We start from the raw sequence: 19,741 nt of genomic DNA, 5'->3' as shown, positions 1-19,741 counted from the left end.
GCGCCTGCTCGAAAATTAGAGAACTTCTGGTGTGTGTAACTCGCAAATGACCAGGCTCGACTTGCTTAATAAAAGTGAACGTATACTCGTGATAACGATAAATAAAGTCTGTCTTTTTGTATCACATCGCACCTTCTACATGTTTCCTCCTTCCATCTGCCAGTTCAATCTCGATCGCATAATCGTAGTGATGCACCACTTTTGTCGAGCACATCAACCGTCCTCGTGTGTGAGACCTCTGCTGTCGGTTAAATTCTCTGAAAACAGCCCTCGAGTCGGGAAGCAACTCGACAGCACCAACGAACGCATTACTGGGATAGTCCGTTTTGCGGCAACGTGCCAAGAGCGAGGTCTGTGAGATGATAGCCGAGAGCGCCGTCGCTCCCGCCTTGACTGATATATCGTCGGACATTGAGCCTATTTGATCGTCGGTGAGAAGGCGAGCCAATGAAAGGAGCAGCTGCTTACACGGCGAGAAGGGAGTTGACATATACTGATGATGTTATGGGCTCGTCGTTAAAATTTCTTCACCAATCGAGAGGAGAGAGCTACGGACCCTTGCTTGCGGGGAAATGGAATACCATCCACACGAGCAGCTGTTGTCTGAAGGTGCAGACATACTGCATTCAACAACAATTTCAGTTGATGAACTTCCACAGGAGTGATGGAAATGGCTCACCGTCAAGAAATGCAGCGCTTGTACGAGGCTGTGTAACGCAGTGAAAAATTAGTTGCGTTGCTGAAAGGGGCAAGTGGGGACCTGCTGACGAGGTACATATTCCTCTTTGGATGGCGAACAGCAAAATCATCGAGATGAGCGTGTCAGACCTACGCGCGCGCGATGGGTTCAATAATGGATGAGAGTGGGGTTGGTGAAAGCTGCGTACCGCACAAAGCCGGTCCTCTGCGCACGCAATGTGAGACAAAGAGAAACGGTAATACAGATGTCGGTGACTACAGCGGTGACAGTCGCGATGGAAGCTGGAAACTGTTCTCCATTCAGTATCAAGATCCTAGAACGATCCGCGAATTCGCACCTCCGCGTCCCGCAACACCTCGGCCATGATGTAATGGCGTTGGTATCTGCAGCGAAGTGAGGCTCATATTCCCAGAGGGCATGAGACCCGGATGAAGGTCACTCACACCTTCCATACTGTAACTGAGGGCGTGGTAATGTCAGCCGCGTGATTAGTGATATGAACATCTGTACGAACCACAACCACCCGCTGAGCAGATGAACATCAGCAGAGCCTTACAGCTATATGAGGTGATACATGACATACCGAAGGACAGCAGAGCCAACGAGCTCTGTAGTCCTTTATGAGTACGGACTTGGGATCGTCGGATTCGAACTTACCACGGTGACTGCCAATGGCCAACGGTACCAGCGGTTCCTGATGCCCAAGACTGCGCATTCATTAGTGTATGTAAGACGGATGGACATATCACACTCACGCCTCCATATTGCGTGTATGAAGAAACTGTGACATCTTCGTTTAGCTCATCATAGCGTGTGCAAGTCTATTGTACATACCTTTGCGCAATGAGAACTGTCAGAGACTAGAATGGGGTCAGTTCGAGACTATAACTCTCAATTTTGTGCACGTACGTTAAGGAAAAACTCGGCCTGTCACGAGAGATTAGCTGCATAAACAAGGCACGTTGCAAAGCAAACGTACAGAGAACGCGCTGTACGCAGCAGAAGTATGAGATTAGCTCTGTTGTGCACATTCAGTGACTGTAGATACCAACGTAGGCAAGAGCTCCAGCGCCTTCACAGTCGCATGATTCTGAATGAGGTAGTGCCATACCACCTAGTTGCCTCACATGAGGATCCACCAGCACCCCAGATACAAAAAGTATGGACCTACAATGAGATCAAGGATTGTTCTTGCTGTCTCGACGGTCCTGTTCGCAGATTGATCTATCAGACTTGTGTGACAAAAGCGTTCCTGCTGTGAGCACGCACCATAAGAATGTGACCTGTGGACAAAAATCATAATCCGCCTGTGAGTGTACGGTATCCAGTGCAGCGATGCATCCGCAATACCAGAGCTTTTATCGACAAGGAGTCATCTGGATAGGCTCGCGCGTAGTACAGTATTTGTGCACATTCAATGCCGTATAAACTGCAAGGTAACGCATATCAGCACTGTCCACGAACCGTAAGAAGTCCGGCAGCCCACAGTATAGCAAAGAGCACTCCAATGAAGAGGGACCCTAGAGAGTTGTTAAGATGCATGTTCGCGCCAGTCATGGTGACACAGACAGGATGCAGGGCTACCAAGGGACACGATGAGGTTGCTCCGTTAGAAGTATTCTTCGGAGAACGAGGCTCTGTTCATGCGCCACAGTCATGTGCAATGTGGCATCGGCCTTGTTATGGTTCTCGCATCAAGAATCTCTCGTGAAGGCGGTCCACCCTGATAAGAGGCCACACCCAGGGATTCAAACTGCAAAGGTGCAGAAGCAGTGCCGGCACTTCATAGGTGAAGATCGCTGAGACAGCTTATATTTAGCGAGCAGATGTCGACGGTATGGTTATGAGTATCATACAATTTTTTCTCATGATCTAATGACGGGTAGGAGCCATCCATTCCATTCTTCAGGCGTTTTCCGATCTTCTTTCGGCCTGAAAATAAGAAGGTTTTGCTATATCGAATCTCACTGGCAGGCCAAGAAATTAGAAGCGGTTCGGATGGGGCGTGTCGCTTCAGAATCGGCGTCGGAACAAGGCAACAAGGGACGAAGTGGCTGTCCTCGCCTCTCAGCGTTACGCGAAAGAGCGACAAAAATGACCGTGTTCAGGTAAAGATGTGCGGTGATCGCAGCGCGCGCGACGGGATGGCATTTACCGTGACGGAGTGGCTGTGGCGCAATCGCGCGGAGGCTCTCCACCCCGTGGCACGTGGGCGCGTCCTTTTTTCCTCTGCAGACACCAGCAACTGTATAAAGTTTGCAGCAGTAAGAATTCAGCGCTCAGCAATGGCTCTATCTCTTCAGTCTCTATGAGTTGCAATACATTCAGGCAATCTAGCATTATGAATCTGGGCTTTCACAAAATGCGAAAGAACTGCCAGCCACTAAGGTTTGACGTTTGATCACTACGTGCACGAACCTTGCGCAATTGGCGCATGGTATGTGGCCAGAAACATTGGTCGACGATCTTCGGAGAGTGCCCAGGCCGCTTCATTTCCCTTTCTTCCGTGAACTTCACGTCTCTATAGTTCAGAACCACGAGCTCGCTTCTACTTCTGTCAGGCACATTAGATTTTGCGGTGCATGAGGTGTTCCGACAGCTTTCCGTACGTACAATGTAACCGATAGCCGGACTCTAGCCATTCACGTGGAGGACGACTCATATTGCGACGTCGATCACGGTGCATCCCGCACAGCGCAGCATTCCACATCAGAAGTGCATTCAACTGTCATTGCACGCGCCATACCTATCGCAAACGCTATCGCCGGCCGCTCATCGCTACTGACCTGAGCTCCCCCGATCGGCTCGGAAGGAACCTGCATGCTCCCCTCATGTGCAGTGGATCAGGTATTTCGATAACGAGCTCTTCGGAGACTATCTTTGCGTAGCATGTATCATGAAGAGTGCAAGCTGCAAGTCAGTGAACGGTATGAGGGGTTGATGCCTGAAGGCACAATTGATGAATGTATATCATATAGCTGAGATCCTGAACCACTGGTGGTGGACATTTTATTACAGTAACATGGGCCTATCGCTAATAAAAGTCAACGTCCACTCATCGGAAGGACAGATTTCTTTCTTTTTTGTATCACGTCGCACCTTCTACATGTTTTCTCCTTCCATTTGCCGATTCAATCTCGATCGCATCACTGTAGTGATGCACCACTTCTGTCGAGCACATCGCCCGTCCTAGTGTGCGCGACTTCTCCTGTTGGTTAAATTCTCTGAAAATAGCCCTTAAGCGAGAGAACAGTCTCGACAGCACCAGTGAACGCATTATTGGGATAGTCCGTTATGTGGTGACCTGTCGAGAGGGAGGTCTGTGAGACGAAAGCCGAGAGCGCCGTCACTCCCGCCTTGACCGATATATCGTCGGGCATTAAGCCTGTTTGATCGTCGGTGAGAAGGCGAGCCAATGGAAGGAGCAGCTGCTTACATGACGAGAAGCGAGTTGACGTATACTGATGACGTTATGGGCTCGTCGTTAAACTTTCTTCGTCAATGGAGAGGAGAGAGCTACTTACCCTTGCCTGCGGGAAAATGGAATACCATCCACACGAGCAGCTCTTGTTTCAAGGTGCAGACATACTGCATTCACCAACAATGTCAGTTGTCGACTTCCATAAATGCGACGGGAATGGCTCACCGTCAAGAAAAACAATGTTTGTATGAGGCTGTGTAATGCAACGGAAAATTCAGTTCAATTGTTGTAAGGGACAAGTGAGGACTTGCTGACGCGGTGAAAATTCCTCTCTGAATGGCAAACAGCAGAATCATCGAGATGAGCGTGTCAGACCTACGCGCGCGCGACAGGTTCAGCAGTGGATGAGAGTGGGATTGGCCAAAGCTGCGTACCGCACAAAGCCGGTCCTGTGCGCACGTAATGTGAGACAAAGAGAAACGGTAATGTAGATATCGGTGACTACAGCGGTGACAAGCGCAACAGAAACTGGAAACTGTTCTCCATTCAGAATCGAGATCCTAGAACGATCCGCGAATTCTCACCTCCACGGAACGCAACACTTCGTTCATGACACCATGGTGTTGGTGTCTGCAGCGAAATGAGTCTTATATTCCCGGAGAGCATGGGACCCGGATGAAGGTCACTCACGCCTTCCACACTGCCCCTGAGTGCGTGGTAATATCAGCGGCGTGATTAGTGACAGGAATATCTGTACGAACCACAACCACCCGCTGAGCAGACGAATATCAGCAGGGCCTCACAGCTATATGAGGTGATACATGACATACTGAAGGACAAGAGAGCCAACGAGCTCTGTAGTTCTTTATGAGCACGAACTTGGGATCGTCGCATTCGCACTTACCACGGTCACTACTATTGGCCAGCGGTACCAGCGATTCTCGATGCCTAAGACTGCATTTCCATTAGTTCATGTGAAACGCACGGACATATTACGCTTACGCCTCCATATGGAGTGTATAAAGAAACTGTGACATCCTCCTTTAGCTTGTCACAGCATGTGCGAGTCTATTGTCTATACCTTTGCGCAATGAGAACCATCAGGGACTAGAATGGAGTCAGTTCAAGACTACAATTCTCAATGTGCGCACGGACGTTAAGGAAGAACTCGGCTTGCTACAGGAGGTTAGTTGCTTCAACAAGACACGTTGCACAGCAAACGTACAAGAAACGCGCTGTACGCAATGAGAGTATGATGTTAGCTACGTTGTGCACATTCACAGTGACTTCAGATACTAACATAGGTAAGAGCTCCAGCGCCGCCACATTCGCATGATTCTGAATGAGGTAGTACCATTCCGCCTAGTTGCCTCATATGAGGGCCCGTCAGTGCCCCCAAATACAAATATGGACGTACAATGAGATCAAGGATTGTTCTCGCTGTCTCGAGGGTCCTGTTCACATAATGATCTATCAGACTTGTGTGACAAAAGAATTCCTGTTGTAAGGGCGCACCACAAGAACATGACCTGTAGGGAAATATCCACTTGTAAGCGTACGTTATCTAGTGCAACAATGCAGCCTCAATACCAGAGCTTTTATCGACAAGGAGTCATCTGGATAGGCTCGCAAGTAGTACAGTACTTGTGCACATTCAGCACCATATAGACTGCAGATCAGCACGTGTCAGCGCTGTCCACGAACCTGACCAAGGCTGGCAGCCCACAGTACAGCAAAGAGCACTCCAATGAAGAGGGACCCTAGAGAGTCGTTCAGATGCAAGTTCACACCTGTCATGGCAACACAGATCGGGACGCAGGGTTATCGAAGGACATGACGTGAATGCTCCGTTAAAAGTACTCTGCGGAGAACAAGGCTCTGTGTCTGCGCCACGGTTATGTGTAATGCAGTAGCCGCCTTGTTATGATACTCCATCAAGAACGTCATAGGAAGGCGGTCCGTCCTGATAAGAGCCCATGCCCTTGAATTGCAAAGGTGGAGAGGCAGCGCCGACACTTGATATGTGCCGATGAAACTTATAGTTAGCGACCAGAAGTCGATGGCATGGCTATGAGTATCACACATTGTGCTCAATGACTGGCGGGAGCCAGCCTTTCCTTCCCCAGGCGTTCTTCGATCTTGTTTCGGCCTGGAGATCAAAAGATTTTACTGATATCGAATCTCAGGCCAAGAAGTCACCTGGAGTCACTGGCAGAAGCAGTTCCGATGGGTCGCATCGCATTAGAACCAGCATCGGAGCAAGGCCATAAGATACGAGGCAGTGGGTCTCGCCTCTCAGCGTTTACGCGAAATAGCAACAAGGATGACCGTGCTCAGGGAGAGCTGTGTGGTAAGCAGTGCGCACGACATGACGGAATTTATGAGAGATACGGGTCAGACAAGGATATCCGGAGCGTTCCCGCAGAGGTTGAAGGAATTATCTCGTCTGCCCACGGGAGACTAGCGTAGAGCCGTTCCGCGCTCTAGGCTGAATCTCTGCCCCATCAGGAAAACTCAAACACCAAACAAAAATAGACATTACAGTAAGTTCAAGAAAGTCCCAGGACCTCTTTGTTTTGAATTTTCTCTGGGTTGGTAGCTTCTCAGTTGGCTTGTACAAGCCAAAACCAGAGAGAACAAGTCAATTGTTCTCGGGCTGGCACGAGACGATTTGAGATTTCCTGATGTGGGCGCGTCACGGCGCGTGTACTGTATAGTGAATTCCAGTTACTTCTTCGCGCCTGTGATGATGGTCTCACCAGTACCCGAGTAAATTTTGCAGCAGTCAAAATTCAACAACGGCTCTGTCTCCGTAGACCATCTAGCATTGCGAATTGGGCTTTCACAAGTCGCGAAAGAACTGATGTAAGGGGTAGAGCCTGGTTTGACGTTCGCTTCATACGAGGATACGACTCGCCTGTTCAGGACCACTAACCTTGCTCCATAGCCTCATCGATTGGCGCGTGGTAGTACGTGGCCAGAAACACTGGTCGACGATCTTCGAGGAGTGCCCAGGCCGCTTCCTTTTACTCACTCTTCCGTGCACTTCACGTCTCTATAGTTCAGAACCACGAGTTCGCTTCTACTTCTGTCAGGCACATTAGGTTTTGCGGTGCATGAGGTAAGTATTCGATAGCTCTCCGTACGTACAATGTAACCGATAGCCGGATAGCCATTCCCTTGTCTCATATTAGTAATGGAGGACGCACAGCGCAGCATTTCACACGGCCAGAAGTGCATTCAACTGTCATTGCACGCACCATACCTATCGCAAACGCTATCGCCGGCCGCTCACCGCTGCTAACCTGAGCTCCCCCGATCGGCTCGGAAGTACCCTGTGCGCTCCTTTCATGTGCGGTGGATCAGGTACTTCAATAACGGGCTTTTCGGAGATTGTCTTTGCGTAGCATGGATCACGAGGAGTGCAAGCTGCAAGTCAATGAGTGGCTTTACGTCTGCAAGGCACAATTGCTGAGTGTATATATAGCTCAGAGCCTGAACCACTGGTGGTGGACACCTTATTACAGTAAGATGGGCCTATCGCGATCTACACTTTCATGCCATCAAGGCAAAATGGGCGATGATGGACGGTGGATGCGGTTTAGGCGCCACCGAAACCACAGCGAATGGACGTCTGACGATTTGATGTAGAGACAAACCATCAACGGAACTTGAGAACAGTCAGTCTTCTGACCAGTCTATTACACATCTGTGGCCGCAAGGCTGCTATTCAGATTCTCGTAAAGGCTGGGGACGAGACCTTTCCATAGTACGAGAAGTCGCCTTGTGTAAGACATCCCAGACATGAACAGGACCGCAGCCTAGAGGAGATTTCCTCTGATAGATCGGGAGACTTGGTGGTGGGCCTGATCATCCCATACCGACAATGCGCGAGGGCGACGCAAATTCTTATCGAAGTATTACAGCAAGCCTTGTGCAACGTGTAAGCATCACAGACGACCTGGGTCACCAGGCTGCATTAACGTAAATGGAAACCCTGAACGGTGCATTGCATGTGCTCAAGAACTGCCGGTCATCAAGATGTAGTGGAGCCACCGGTGTCGTGGAGCGGAATATAGTTTCGAAGACTATCATGGATTGTTGCGTCAGTCGCGGAGGCCGCGTTTATTTTGGCGCAATGAAGGCACTATAGCTTGAGAACAGTACAACCACATCGGAAGTTCAGCGTACTGTACCCCGGGCTGCGTGCCCTCAGACGGTGCGTCTTGACGATTTTTCTGCCGGCGAGGACGTATGCGATTGTTCGTCTAAACTTTGTCGACGCGGGATTGCAGTGTCCAAATCAGATGTCATCAAACCGTGCGTGGGAACATATGCATCTCTGCTTCTGCCCGAGCACAGCCCGCCATCCACCTAAGTGGAGCACACTACGCGAATCTTCTGCACCATCGCCTCGTGCGCCAACTACATCACAGTGCGTGTGTGACATGTCCATGTCAACTTTCAGCAGAAAGTCACTCACAACAGCCCCTCTATGACCCACGTGCATTACCCTCCGGCTGAGATCAAGCAGAACGGTCGAGCGGGTGCTGGTATCCAAGCGCATTTGGTGTCCACGGCCAAGGCGCTTCCGCATGTGTCGCCGTTGCCAGACATGTCGACCATGCACTGCTGGAAAATTAGGCAGAGCGGACGAAGATAGCAAGCAGAAAGTGGGGGAATGATGTTGAGCGATATCGCATGCGTGTGATTAGCTGGAGCGGCTGTTGCTCAAGCTCCTGCCGCGAAGAAGGCTGCTCACAGGGCCGGCATCGACCGACTATCGATGGGCGCGTTGCCAGCCGGGCGCATGTGTTGCCTTTTAGGGCACCGGCGGGGGCACCGCGCGCGCCGGCCGGACAAGCGACGCGTGACGTCATGCGCAAAAGTTGAGCACTTTCAGCTCAAAAGGGAAGGTGTGTAGGGAACGAAACAGTGTGCCGCTTCTCGGACGTTTGGTCTCAAACTTCCACCATCTCCTCCTGACCACATCCAAACGACCCCCCGTTTCACCACGCATATATATTGATTTAAGTGAGTGCTCCCTCCCCCTCTCGCCGTCGATCCCCTCTGTTCTCTCATTTGCACTCTGTACGCTCGCGTCGCCGTCCATATACCGCGCTACACCCGCACACCCAGCTCATTGATCAGCTTTCATGTCTTATGGGAAGACGATGGTTGACTACTTTCCTCCCACTCCCCCTGCAGACGTAGAACACGACATGACCGACAAGCAGGAGATCGTTCCCAATGGGGCTGCCCCTCCACCTAACCAGCCTACTAAAACCAAGGGCGCGCCTGGCAAGATGCACTTGACGCTTTCTCACTTGCCCAGCAAGCAGGACATCAAGCTCGTATATCCCAGAACGCCCTCATCCGTGAGTATGCTCTCCGTCATTTCTGCATTCTGTGCGGCTCTTTGTGACGTCGGTCCCACCTCAACTTATTCCTGAGCTTCGTCCCCCCTGATACCCTCAAACGTCTTAGCGCTGTTTGCATTGCTTTACGTCATAGGCTTTGTCACAGGTGGAATTGCATCGGACACGTCGTGGCCGGCATCAGTGTATTATTAACCTAATGACGCGCATATATGCGCCCCTTTGGTGCTCACTGTGCTCATTGCTCTCGGCAATGTGCCGGCTCCCTTCATGAAGATCAGTAGCTAACGGCCTATCCCAACACAGATTGATCCCAACAACCCGCCATGGCCGGCCTTTCGTGGTTACCATACGTACGTCGTTGTTTCTCCCTCCACGCACCTGCGCCAATGCTCCTCCGCAGTTATTCCTTCGCGTACGCGACAATGGGTCACCGCCTACCAACGATCCTCGGCAAGGCTATCGACGACGTTGTTGAGACCCTCAACCAAGAGTCGGAGGAAGACCGCGTTGTCGACCTTGTAGACTGCATCAAGCGCATGGATGAACTGAAGGAGGATTTGCAGGCCCACGCCAAGCTTCGCCCAATCATTGACGACGGTGAGGCGGACGTCGCACTGTGGAATAAGGAAATTGCAAAGTATTTTCAAGGTGAGTATCGTGTGCATTATTTCACAAGGTCTTTGGATGCATGGCGCACGTGCGATTGCAAACACGAGTCTGCTCTTGGGTAAAGGCAGATGGCGCCATATCGGGCAGGTAACTTGCCTGTTTGGGTAGGCGCCCGTGCATGCCTTAGACGCCTGTGATGTTTATCGAGGACGCTGACTAATACTGCCTGAACTTGACAGGTAAAGACTTTATGAACGCCCCATGGCTGTTTGCAGAGGCGTACAAGTACCGTCGTCTGCGGGAATGCTTCAGCGTGAGCAAACTTTGGCAACAATATGACGTGTTCTTCAGGCAAAAGGTGCGCATACAGCGATAGCAAGTTGGCTGCTGTCGTACTCATCGGTGTGTACGCAGTGTGATACATTCTCCCGATCTGGAGATGCCGTATTCGAGCTCTCGACTCGTTTCGTGGAGCCTTTTAAGCACAAAGAGGGCTTGTCTGCCCAGGAAAAACTCGATGCCGAACGTTTGATGTTTTTAGAGCTCACGCAGAGTATGTTTGAGGCAAATCTACCTGGGGACGGCTTCAGGAGCTCATCAATTTTTATAGTTTGCCTGTGGGGCAATTCAACGGACTTATCGCTCCTCATCAACATGACCGAGGAGCAGATCAAGTCGCTGCAATCAACCGGTGGCGAGAATCTTGCCGCGACCGAAAAGAACATCCTAGGAAATGATATGGCGCGTCTTTGGGAGGTAGTGCGCGATTTGAAGGACACGGGTGGACGAATCGACTTCGTGTTGGATAATGCCGGTTTCGAGTTGTACTGCGATTGCGTGTACGGTGAGTGCAGACATTATCATCGTCGTTCATTCAGAGTATGGTGCTGATCCGTTTGCACGCATACAGCCGACTTCCTGATCCAGAGCGGCCTGGCGAAGGAAGTCCGCTTCCACGGAAAGCGTTACCCTTGGTTCGTCTCGGACGTTACCAAGAAGGACTGGAACTGGCTGCTCAACATGATGGTGTACGGACACCTCTTCCCGAAGGTGACCGATGAGGAAGTGGAGAGCTTGCGTCAGCTCGGGCTGCGCTGGAAGCAATATGAGAAGGAGGGCAAGTGGGTATATGAACAGCACCCATTTTGGTGCACTGGGTATACATACTGGGACCTGCACAATGAGGCACCGGATTTGTTTTTGCATCTCAGCCGCTCGGACTTAGTCATCTTCAAGGGCGACCTGAACCACCGTAAGGTATATATGCAAAGCAAGTTTAGGAAGTCCATCTACTGATTCATCGCTTTTCTCATGCAGCTGACGTATGACTGCGCTGCGCCGCCGTCGACCGACTTTGAGATAGCCATCGGACCCATGGCGTCTGCTGCGGGCGCTCCGCGCATTTGCAGTCTGCGTACGATCAAGAGTGATGTTGTTGTTGGTCTTGGTCCGAATGGTGATGAGCTTGCCGACAAGCTCGACAAGGAGGAGCCTGGGTGGAAGATCAGCGGCAAATACGTGAGTGACGTCGTGCTCATCGACGAATGGCCAGATTCTGATGTGATGCGGCAGGCGGTCGTCCTGCTCTCCGAGGGCCGTCCTGGCGAGAAAGTTCGCTTCGCATGAGTGCGTCGCGTTAGCCCCTGACCTTGTGTGTATGCCACTACTGCAGAAACAACACGAGAAAAGAGAAATGTCAGGCGCCGCATGTCTTATTCATAGAACCTTCGACTTAGTTTTCCGTGTCATCCCATTCGTTGTCGGCCGTATTGTATTATCCCGGATTTCCTTCGTTCTTCGCTGCCTCCCATGTCCTGTGTTCGTGATCCCACTCCACTCTACTGTATCGTGTACATGATTCTCCCTCATCAGTTCCTTCAGTTTCGTGTTAATCACGAGCATCTGTGTATAGCATGTACAGTAAATTCATCCACCAGACACGTTTAGTCTCTTACTTTCCAACCTGTATGATGGTGTCGAGTAGGCTAAGTGCTTTGGAAGACTTGAAGGCCAATGAACGGGTCATGCTGACACCTCTACTGTCCTGTCGACATCCATAGCGGCGCTGGCGCTGTAATCTCCCTCATCATCCGAGTCGCCAAACATTCCATCGTCCATCTCTCCAAGCAGGTAGTCGACAACGTAACTGTCCTGCAGTAACCGTTCCATGCGCGCAAGGTGTCGTTCCGTGTACGGAATGACCGCTTCGACCCAGTCCTTAAGTGCGGTAGCCCCGCGACGCTCGCCGACACGTGCGACTGCAAAGGTGCCCTCACCTTCGACGACGCCAAGAGGGGCGTTTTCGCCCTCGCCGAATGCGCGCGATATGTCGTCCGCGGGGCGCAGCTTGACGACAGCGTGCAGCACGCGCTGGGCGACGTTGCTCGTCTTGGCAGTCGCGTTCCAGAGGCGGACGTACTTGAGTAGGCGCGCGAGGTCGGGGAGCGCGAGCGTGCGGAGGACGGTGTCGACGGCGGGGTGGCCGGTGTGTGAGGGTGAGGGCGAGGAGGTGGCATCTGAGGTGGATTCGGATTGGAGGTTTTTGAAGAGGGAGTAGAGCCGCCCTGGCTGCTCCATGGCGAGTGCGAGCTGGATGGCATTGCGATAGTCGTGCAGGGAAAGGTAGTTCATGAAATCTTGTTCTCTGGGTGATGTGAAGCGTCAAATGCAGTAATGGTGAGAGGTTAGGGCAAGTACGTACTTCTCGACCACCTCTTTGCGCTTGGACTCCTTCTCGAGCTCCTGCTCTTCGGTGCAATCCTGCCAGAACGTGACGACCGAGTCTGCTGCGCCGGAGACGATCATGGACTCGTCCGTGCTCACAGCAAGCGCCCATACCTGCGATGGACAAAATCAGTCGCGTGTCAATTTCGAAAATTTCCCATTCACTGACCTTATCCTCGTGGTTATCCATCGTCGCGACGCACTCTTCGTCCTTCACGTTCCACAGCTTGACGAGCCCATCGCTCGCCGAGCTCACCATCTGCATCCCCGCATTGATAAAGTCCACGCGGAGCACCGAGTTCGTGTGACCCTCGAACGTCTTGAGGCACGCAAAGTCGTCGAGGCTCCACAGCCTCACGGTCTTATCGCCACTGCCGGTGGCCAGGACGCGCTCAGTGCGCCCAAAGCGGACACACCAGACGCCGCGTTTGTGGCCCTTGCAAGTACCGAGCAGTCTCAGTTCGCCCCGCGCCGAGCGCGATGCGCCGCTGCCCGAGATGATATACACAATCTCCCAGACTTTGGCTGTCCGGTCTTGCGATCCCGACGCCAACACCCTGTCATTCGGCGCGACGTCGAGCGAGTTGATATCCTTGTCGTGCGCCTTCTGCGTGGTCAAGCTCTTGCACTTGACCACATGCTCCTCTTCGCTCCCACTGCACGTCAGCGGCACAGCAGACAGGTCCCACATCTTGATCGTCCGATCCTGGCTGCCGGTAAACATGAAGCTCAGCTCCGCCTGCGCGCTCGGGTCGGCCACCTTCCGCGACATGGCGAGCGCGCCGACGCTCTCTGCATGGCCCTGACACAATGCAACGCATCCCCACTCGGGCACAGTCAACGAAGGCAGTGACGTACCACCGTGCGAGCCTTGCCTTCTGACAGGCGCCCATATCCGCACGGAACGATCCTTGCTACCACTAGCGAGGACACGCCCACCAGCACCGCGATCGAGGCACAGAACGATCTCTGAGTGGCCTGAGAGTAGGCGAGCATTTAGCGATGTTGTTGAATACATTCGAATTAACGATGAGTTTGTAGCCAGGGCTATATGGGTATCTGTCAGTTTGGACGAGGATGGCCCGGCCTGCGGTGGGAGATTGGGCGATAGGAAGACAGCGTCGATTATCTCATCGTTGAAACCGATCAGCTGGCGAGTCAGTGATTGGGTGGATAGAGAGTGGAAAAGGATATTTTGGTCCGCGTGAATTGAGACGATAGTGGACACCCCAGGAAGGTAGCTGGAAACGGTCAACACGTCAGTGGTCCAGAACTGCGAGGCATCTGAATTGTTACGTACATGGCATCGACTATCTGGCGCTGCTCCTCCTGCTCCTCTGATACAGAATCCTGCTCATGACCGAGCGTGAAGAGCACTGTGCCGTCCTGGGCGTCCCACACTCGGACGATGCCCTTCTCTCCGCCTGTGAAGAAGCGCAGCTTGCCGGCGCCGGATGGGATGCCGGGCAGCTCTTCATCGGGGCGGAGCAGGCCGACCGCCTCCACGCGTTCTAGGACAGGGATGGTCTTCACCAGTGCGGGGGAGGATGCCGTCTCTTTGCCTTTACCCTTGCTGCTCTTGGTTTTCTTGGCAGATACCGTAGAGGAGATATCCCAGACTAGAACGACAGAATCGCGTCCACCACTGACGAGCCATTTACCATCCGGAGAAACGTCCAGACCACGAGGCACCGAGACATGTCCTTCAAGTACGGCCTCCGGCTTGGAAGGCATCCCTGTCTTGGCTGCTGAGGCAGACAGGTCAAAGATACGTATCCGAGTATCGACCGATCCAGTAATGAGTTGCATTTTTGTTTCTCGGTTGATGGAGGAAGGGTCAAACGGGTAGTTGAATGCGAGCGCGCTGACAACGCCTCCATGTCCCTTGAACACGTGTGTCACATACCCGCGGAGGATGTTCAACACCTTGACCATACCGTCTGCGGAGCCGGAGGCAAGGTAAGTGGACGTAGGGTCGGCTTTGCAGACGTGCACGGGGGCATCGTGTGCACGGGCAATGACCCGGATGGGGTGGACGGGCTTGGTGAGTGGCGTCGACGAGGATGGGATTTCATAGATACGAAGAGCAAGCGAAGAGGTAAAAAGAAGTAGATAAGTCCCCGACGGCGTCACGCAAAACGCAGTGATAGATGCGGTATCCTAGTCCATGGATCGAATCATCAGTAACAGGCATCGCAAGGCCTAAAACAAATATTGGAGCGTACCCCAGCAAAACGACAAATCTCTTTCCCCTCCTTCAGGTCCGTCATGAGAGCCTCCTCCCCCACGCATGTAAACAATCTGGTCCCATCTTGCGTGACGGCTACCGGTCCCTCTGTGTGCAGCGGCGCAATAACGCGAGCCTTTTTGTAGCTAGACGACATATCCATCAGCATCCTCAGATATTTGAGACATAATAGTGGGCAAACATACGCTGTCTTCAGCTTCGGACGTACGGCGGTGGCCATGAAGAGACGAGCCAATGATCGCAGCGCTGCTAAACTTTTTCAGAATTAGCGGTTGTTTGCTTGTTTGCGCTTGTTGTACAACAGCCTCTTCAGCCAGACGCCCATATGGGCGCTACATGCGGGGCCAAATGGAACCATTTGCGATGAACTCTCTCTGGCCAGTGCTAGTGGCTGGTCGTGCCTTGTGCGGCTTTTGTGTGGCATATTACAGAAGTCTGTTGAATTGTATGCCCCTGGCTCACGTAAACCCGTTTCGGCTGCAGTTCAACGGTAGCAATACATAAGTGAGGCCCGACGAGTCGGACTCGGGAGCATATTGGGCTAAGATGGCCTGCTGACGGGCTTACGTTCCTGCAGATGTAATTTACGACAACTTTCCGGCAGGTAAAGATATCTGCGATGCATTGCGTGCTCTCTGTCATGCATGCATGTGCATGAAGGCTTGTGCGCCTCGCTCATGTGATCACTCACAGTCCGCTGAGCGTTCGTACTTGCAATGTCGAGACATGGAAGATGCAGACATCCGCCGGCGAACCGAATGCAAGTTCCCATGCCGACATAGCTTGCCATTGACATTATCGCGCATGATGCTGCAGTCAATTAATTACTGACTTGTTCTCTCTGGAGCTTCGCTGCATTGCGTGTGTAGAATGGGATGCATCTTGGCTTCTTAGTTCTATCCCCTTCTGCACCCGCAGTTCCAGACTGCAACAGAATAACCTCACGTACATAATGGTATCATCAAGAACTACTTATACACTGCGACAGTCGGCCCTCGCGAGGAAATTGTTATTCCGAAAACAATCCTGCCCGATACCTGGAGAGACCAGTTCCGTAAGTGAAGAAATTAACGTAAGAATGCGCGGTATACATGGCTTGCTCTTCTTCCTTCCCTTCAAGAACGCGATGACGAGTACCCAGGAGGCCTTCGCTGCAACTGGTATGCTCGGAGTGCATCTTCCGCAGCGAGTCGCAGCCGTGCTTCTTCCTCCGCAACGTGCTCGGCTTCCCGCCGTCTCCTAATCTCCTCATCCATTCTGCTCTCCGCGACCTTGAGGGAGGCCCGTGCCCGCGATGCCTCCGCCTGGGCATCAGACAGCTGGCTGGACATGCGCAATGACGCGTTAACTGCGTCCGTCGACTGCCTACGCAGGCCGGCCATCTCCATCTTCAGCCGCTCGATGATGGGATCCTGGGTATCAGGAGTCCGATAGCCGGAGTTGGAATGCCCAGAGAAGGCGCCATACAGCGCAGGCCGGCTCGGCTGACTTGACAGCGTATGCGAACTTGAGCTGGACGCCCGGGGTTTGTATTGGTAAGGCATATCTTCCGTGCTGTCGTATTCCGACGCACGGGCACCGTCGTCGTCCCAGTCCATGTCATCGTCGTCGTCGTCGTCGTAGTACTCGTTCCTCCGCAATGAAGAGATCTTGCTGAACGACCGGCTATCGACCGGCCTCAATGTAGCGATCGGTGGTGGGCGGTACTCCGGCTCCGGAGTCTTCTCCTGGGTCTTGAGATAGGGTATCGCTGATGTATGCGCCTTGTTCGTTATCGGAATGCCATGTACTGGAGGAGGTGGTATCGCACGAATCGGGTGTGTAAGATGTATGGGTTGAGAGAGATGGAGTGGATGACCAGGTTGTAGAAGATGGACAACAGGATGGACAGGATGACCAGGGTGAAGAACGTGAAGAGGATGAGTTAGATGGTCAGGATGGACAGACTGGCCGTTCGCAGATGCCTCCTTGTTTGCACGCCCCCTCTTCCGTGGCCTCTTTGTCCCCGGAGGGGCATCAAGGTTGACTGTCCAGTACGAGCCGAACCCGGGGTCAGTAGCCGGCCGCGGCTGGCGCTCGAACAGGCGATTCAGCGAGAGGTGGTGTCTGACAGATTGCTGCGTGCCTTGTTCAGCCACCCCCAGTCTGCAGCACACGCCAGGAACAGAGTGTGTGAATACGAATATTCACCTTCCATGCAGGCCCAGCGGTCTTGTAGTACGGGTACTTCTTCTCCATCGCAGCGTATATTTCGCGTATCGTGAGCCGCTTTTTGGGGCTGCCCAGGATGGCGCAACGCAGGATGACGGGGAGCGTGTGCTGTGGCCGGCCATCTGTGTCGGGCAGGCATGTCAGAGTGTCGGGACAGTTTGGATGCGGCTCGTGGGGTGTGATAGTAATGTTCGTCTGCCCGTAGTAGTCTCCCTCGTTGGACCGTTCGTTTGCATTTTCGGGAGGAGAGGAGACGCTGCTGCTTGGCGATCGGGACTGTGGGGCCCTATGAGTAAACCATGAGCGGGGACGAGCGGACGACAACGCTCCGAGACAAAGGTCGACGTCGCTGGGGGCGGCTTACCTGAGGTTGTTCTCGTAGCCGCTCTCCGGGTTGAGGAGGTTGTTGAGGCTCGTCATTGAGCGGTTCATACAACTCTCGCCGAAGGAGCAAGCAGTGGCTGGAGGGGAGGAAAAGGCAAAAGTTTGTGGACAGGATGCGTTTGTGGGTCCAGGACCTTTACATCGTCTGGCCATTGTCCCACTTATCAGATCCGCAGTTTCAGATTCAAAACATTGACAACAGCGCGTGGCCGGGGACCCCGTTTTGGGAAAGCCCAATTTTATTTTGACCCACGACGTCTGCGTGCTCCCATTTCTATTGCGGCCCACCTCCCCGTTCCTCCCATTCCCACCACCGCCCACGGATGGCAGCTCTGCTATCATATGTACGCTATCGCGGCTCCCTCTACGTAACTCGACTCGGATGGTGCCAACCGCCGCGGGCAGGGAAGTTTGGCCTGGACCTACTTGGGACCTACTGTCACCCACGCTTAAGGGTTCTTATCGTACCGTGCCAGCCGACCGGCCGTGCGTGAACTCAAATTGCCATTAACCAAAACATCACTAAAATACACGAAACCTGATCAGTGTGTCCCTGTCGACAACCCGCCCGCAAGCGGCCCGCCTCCACGCGGTGCAACTAAGCGGGCCACCAGGCGCGTTCGCTTCCGACGACTCCTAGCGAACAGAATTCTCCTTCACTTCAGGGGACTGTACGGCAGCGGTTCAAGAATTATGGCGTCCATCAACCTCGAATATTCTGCCGTCTGAATGGTTCCGGCGACATTAGGTTCAGTCACCGTACTAAGGATATTACTCGCCTTTGACACCGTCTCCGCCCATCCATCCAGCTTCCATGCCTTCTCGCGCGTCTCCTTTCGGGCTTGGAGGTCACTAGAGAAGACAGCTGACCATGAGGGTATGAGAAAGGACGTTACTCAGAACACGTACCGATACTGCCACATGTGGTGGACCTGATGCAATCGCCCAACCTGTGAGAACCACGCCCCGACCGGCTCCACAAACTTTCGACGAGCCTCCAATCCCCTCCTCCTATTACAGTTTAGTGCATCACGGGAGATGCGATGAGCAAGGATGGCTCTATTCATAGCAGGAGATAGTAATAGACGCACCAGTTTTGCTCCCATTGTAGCAAGGTGCCTGGGCTAAGCTGATATGTCCGAAGCTCGAAGATGCCACCCTCAGAATGGGGCGGCGCGGTGGGTAGGACGGCAAATTCTTGGCACAGCTGAGAAGAGCGGCTTTTGACGTGCGGCAGCATCTTTCGGAATGCTTTAATATGCTGCAACACTTGACGTTAGCAGGATCGTGCTAGAAGCCTGCGTGGGCAGTACGCACGTCGGACTCTCGGATTTTCTTGGTTGTCTTGTCAAAGCCGCCATAATTCTCATACTCCAGGATATGGACTTCAAAGAAGAAGCGAATTTGGTCAGCGTCCCTGCAGTGTCGTGACTGGCTTGCAAAGCAACCTCACAGAATGTATCCTGCTCGCCGATGATAGTTTCCCATGACCCTGTCAACTTGACGTGTAGCTCGGGGTCGTCTTTGATGGCCGCATAGTACTTTTCGCTGCATATGCGGACATTTAGCTATACAGCAACTGGCATAGTGCTTGGCAAACCTACGCAGCCTTCTTGTAATCCTCAACGGCGTCCGGCTTCACTCGGTGGACTAGACCACAAACGCGGATCCGATTATCAGGACGGCATGTTCCCACCCTAAAACGTGAGGGTACCAACCTTCAAATCCATGCACATACTTCCCCCGACCAACCACACCAGAGTGCTGCTGAATCTGCACATCGCCCTCCTCCTTCGCCTGCGGAGAGCCGTGCAATATTGACTATCGCACCGCGCCATTGCGGGATCAGAACCAGGAGTTCAAAGAGCGCATCAATCGACGCGCGTCGGACTCGCGTACCTGCACCGAGATCGCTCTCCTCGCCTCCGTCGCCACGCGTCCAGGCTTGAACGCTCGAGCACTGCGCAAATAAAGCATGTTGAGTCGGTCGAGCGAGCGGCGTTTATAAGTGCGACAGACAATCTCGAGGGCGGACAGCGTCAAGTCCGTGTGCCGGTGGCAGT

At 52.9% G+C, this 19,741-nt stretch overlaps 6 protein-coding genes across 6 annotated transcripts; 1 reads left to right on the top strand and 5 right to left on the bottom strand.

Annotated features, from left to right (window-relative positions):
• Positions 1-83: 83 nt before the first annotated feature.
• Positions 84-2,432, bottom strand: LAESUDRAFT_48896 (uncharacterized protein). Its single transcript, XM_040902659.1, has 20 exons — positions 2,187-2,432; positions 2,051-2,129; positions 1,970-1,983; positions 1,872-1,908; positions 1,753-1,814; positions 1,680-1,689; positions 1,610-1,627; positions 1,535-1,560; positions 1,456-1,481; positions 1,358-1,407; positions 1,284-1,308; positions 1,215-1,226; positions 1,144-1,159; positions 1,038-1,083; positions 888-988; positions 769-828; positions 680-707; positions 557-620; positions 469-493; positions 84-417 (listed from the first exon to the last, which is right to left on the bottom strand). The coding sequence occupies exons 1-20, from the start codon at positions 2,255-2,257 to the stop codon at positions 309-311; spliced, it is 879 nt and encodes a 292-aa protein (XP_040766414.1). The 5' UTR covers positions 2,258-2,432; the 3' UTR covers positions 84-308.
• A 1,207-nt stretch (positions 2,433-3,639) lies between these two features.
• LAESUDRAFT_811283 (uncharacterized protein) lies at positions 3,640-6,106 on the bottom strand. The gene is made up of 20 exons (XM_040914303.1): positions 5,848-6,106; positions 5,712-5,790; positions 5,637-5,650; positions 5,539-5,575; positions 5,422-5,483; positions 5,347-5,356; positions 5,277-5,297; positions 5,203-5,228; positions 5,124-5,149; positions 5,026-5,075; positions 4,952-4,976; positions 4,883-4,894; positions 4,812-4,827; positions 4,706-4,751; positions 4,556-4,656; positions 4,437-4,496; positions 4,347-4,374; positions 4,225-4,288; positions 4,137-4,161; positions 3,640-4,085 (listed from the first exon to the last, which is right to left on the bottom strand). The coding sequence occupies exons 1-20, from the start codon at positions 5,916-5,918 to the stop codon at positions 3,977-3,979; spliced, it is 882 nt and encodes a 293-aa protein (XP_040766413.1). The 5' UTR covers positions 5,919-6,106; the 3' UTR covers positions 3,640-3,976.
• Positions 6,107-9,427: 3,321 nt separating this feature from the next.
• LAESUDRAFT_735829 (DUF89-domain-containing protein) lies at positions 9,428-11,737 on the top strand (the record flags this gene model as incomplete). Its single annotated transcript, XM_040910632.1, has 9 exons — positions 9,428-9,499; positions 9,806-9,852; positions 9,903-10,150; positions 10,351-10,469; positions 10,526-10,664; positions 10,722-10,955; positions 11,022-11,368; positions 11,429-11,629; positions 11,684-11,737. 9 exons carry the CDS (start codon positions 9,428-9,430, stop codon positions 11,735-11,737), a joined length of 1,461 nt encoding a protein of 486 aa, XP_040766412.1.
• Positions 11,738-12,133: 396 nt separating this feature from the next.
• LAESUDRAFT_735828 (WD40 repeat-like protein) lies at positions 12,134-15,303 on the bottom strand (the record flags this gene model as incomplete). Its single annotated transcript, XM_040910631.1, has 6 exons — positions 12,134-12,755; positions 12,813-12,949; positions 13,005-14,076; positions 14,136-14,995; positions 15,061-15,208; positions 15,269-15,303. The coding sequence occupies 6 exons, from the start codon at positions 15,301-15,303 to the stop codon at positions 12,134-12,136; spliced, it is 2,874 nt and encodes a 957-aa protein (XP_040766411.1).
• Positions 15,304-16,004: 701 nt separating this feature from the next.
• LAESUDRAFT_723570 (uncharacterized protein) lies at positions 16,005-17,841 on the bottom strand. Its single transcript, XM_040908440.1, has 3 exons — positions 17,659-17,841; positions 17,274-17,580; positions 16,005-17,200 (listed from the first exon to the last, which is right to left on the bottom strand). The coding sequence occupies exons 1-3, from the start codon at positions 17,712-17,714 to the stop codon at positions 16,199-16,201; spliced, it is 1,365 nt and encodes a 454-aa protein (XP_040766410.1). The 5' UTR covers positions 17,715-17,841; the 3' UTR covers positions 16,005-16,198.
• Positions 17,842-18,334: 493 nt separating this feature from the next.
• On the bottom strand, positions 18,335-19,655 carry LAESUDRAFT_735826 (NIPSNAP-domain-containing protein; the record flags this gene model as incomplete). Its single annotated transcript, XM_040910630.1, has 9 exons — positions 18,335-18,403; positions 18,458-18,530; positions 18,588-18,689; positions 18,770-18,939; positions 18,996-19,063; positions 19,132-19,226; positions 19,283-19,328; positions 19,397-19,499; positions 19,578-19,655. The coding sequence occupies 9 exons, from the start codon at positions 19,653-19,655 to the stop codon at positions 18,335-18,337; spliced, it is 804 nt and encodes a 267-aa protein (XP_040766409.1).
• Between the last annotated feature and the right edge of the window lie 86 nt (positions 19,656-19,741).

This window comes from Laetiporus sulphureus (genome assembly GCF_001632365.1).
Source record: "Laetiporus sulphureus 93-53 unplaced genomic scaffold LAESUscaffold_10, whole genome shotgun sequence".
NCBI lineage: Eukaryota > Fungi > Basidiomycota > Agaricomycetes > Polyporales > Laetiporaceae > Laetiporus > Laetiporus sulphureus.
Note: the sequence above shows the minus strand (reverse complement) of the source record. Positions and strands in the feature narration are given on the sequence as shown.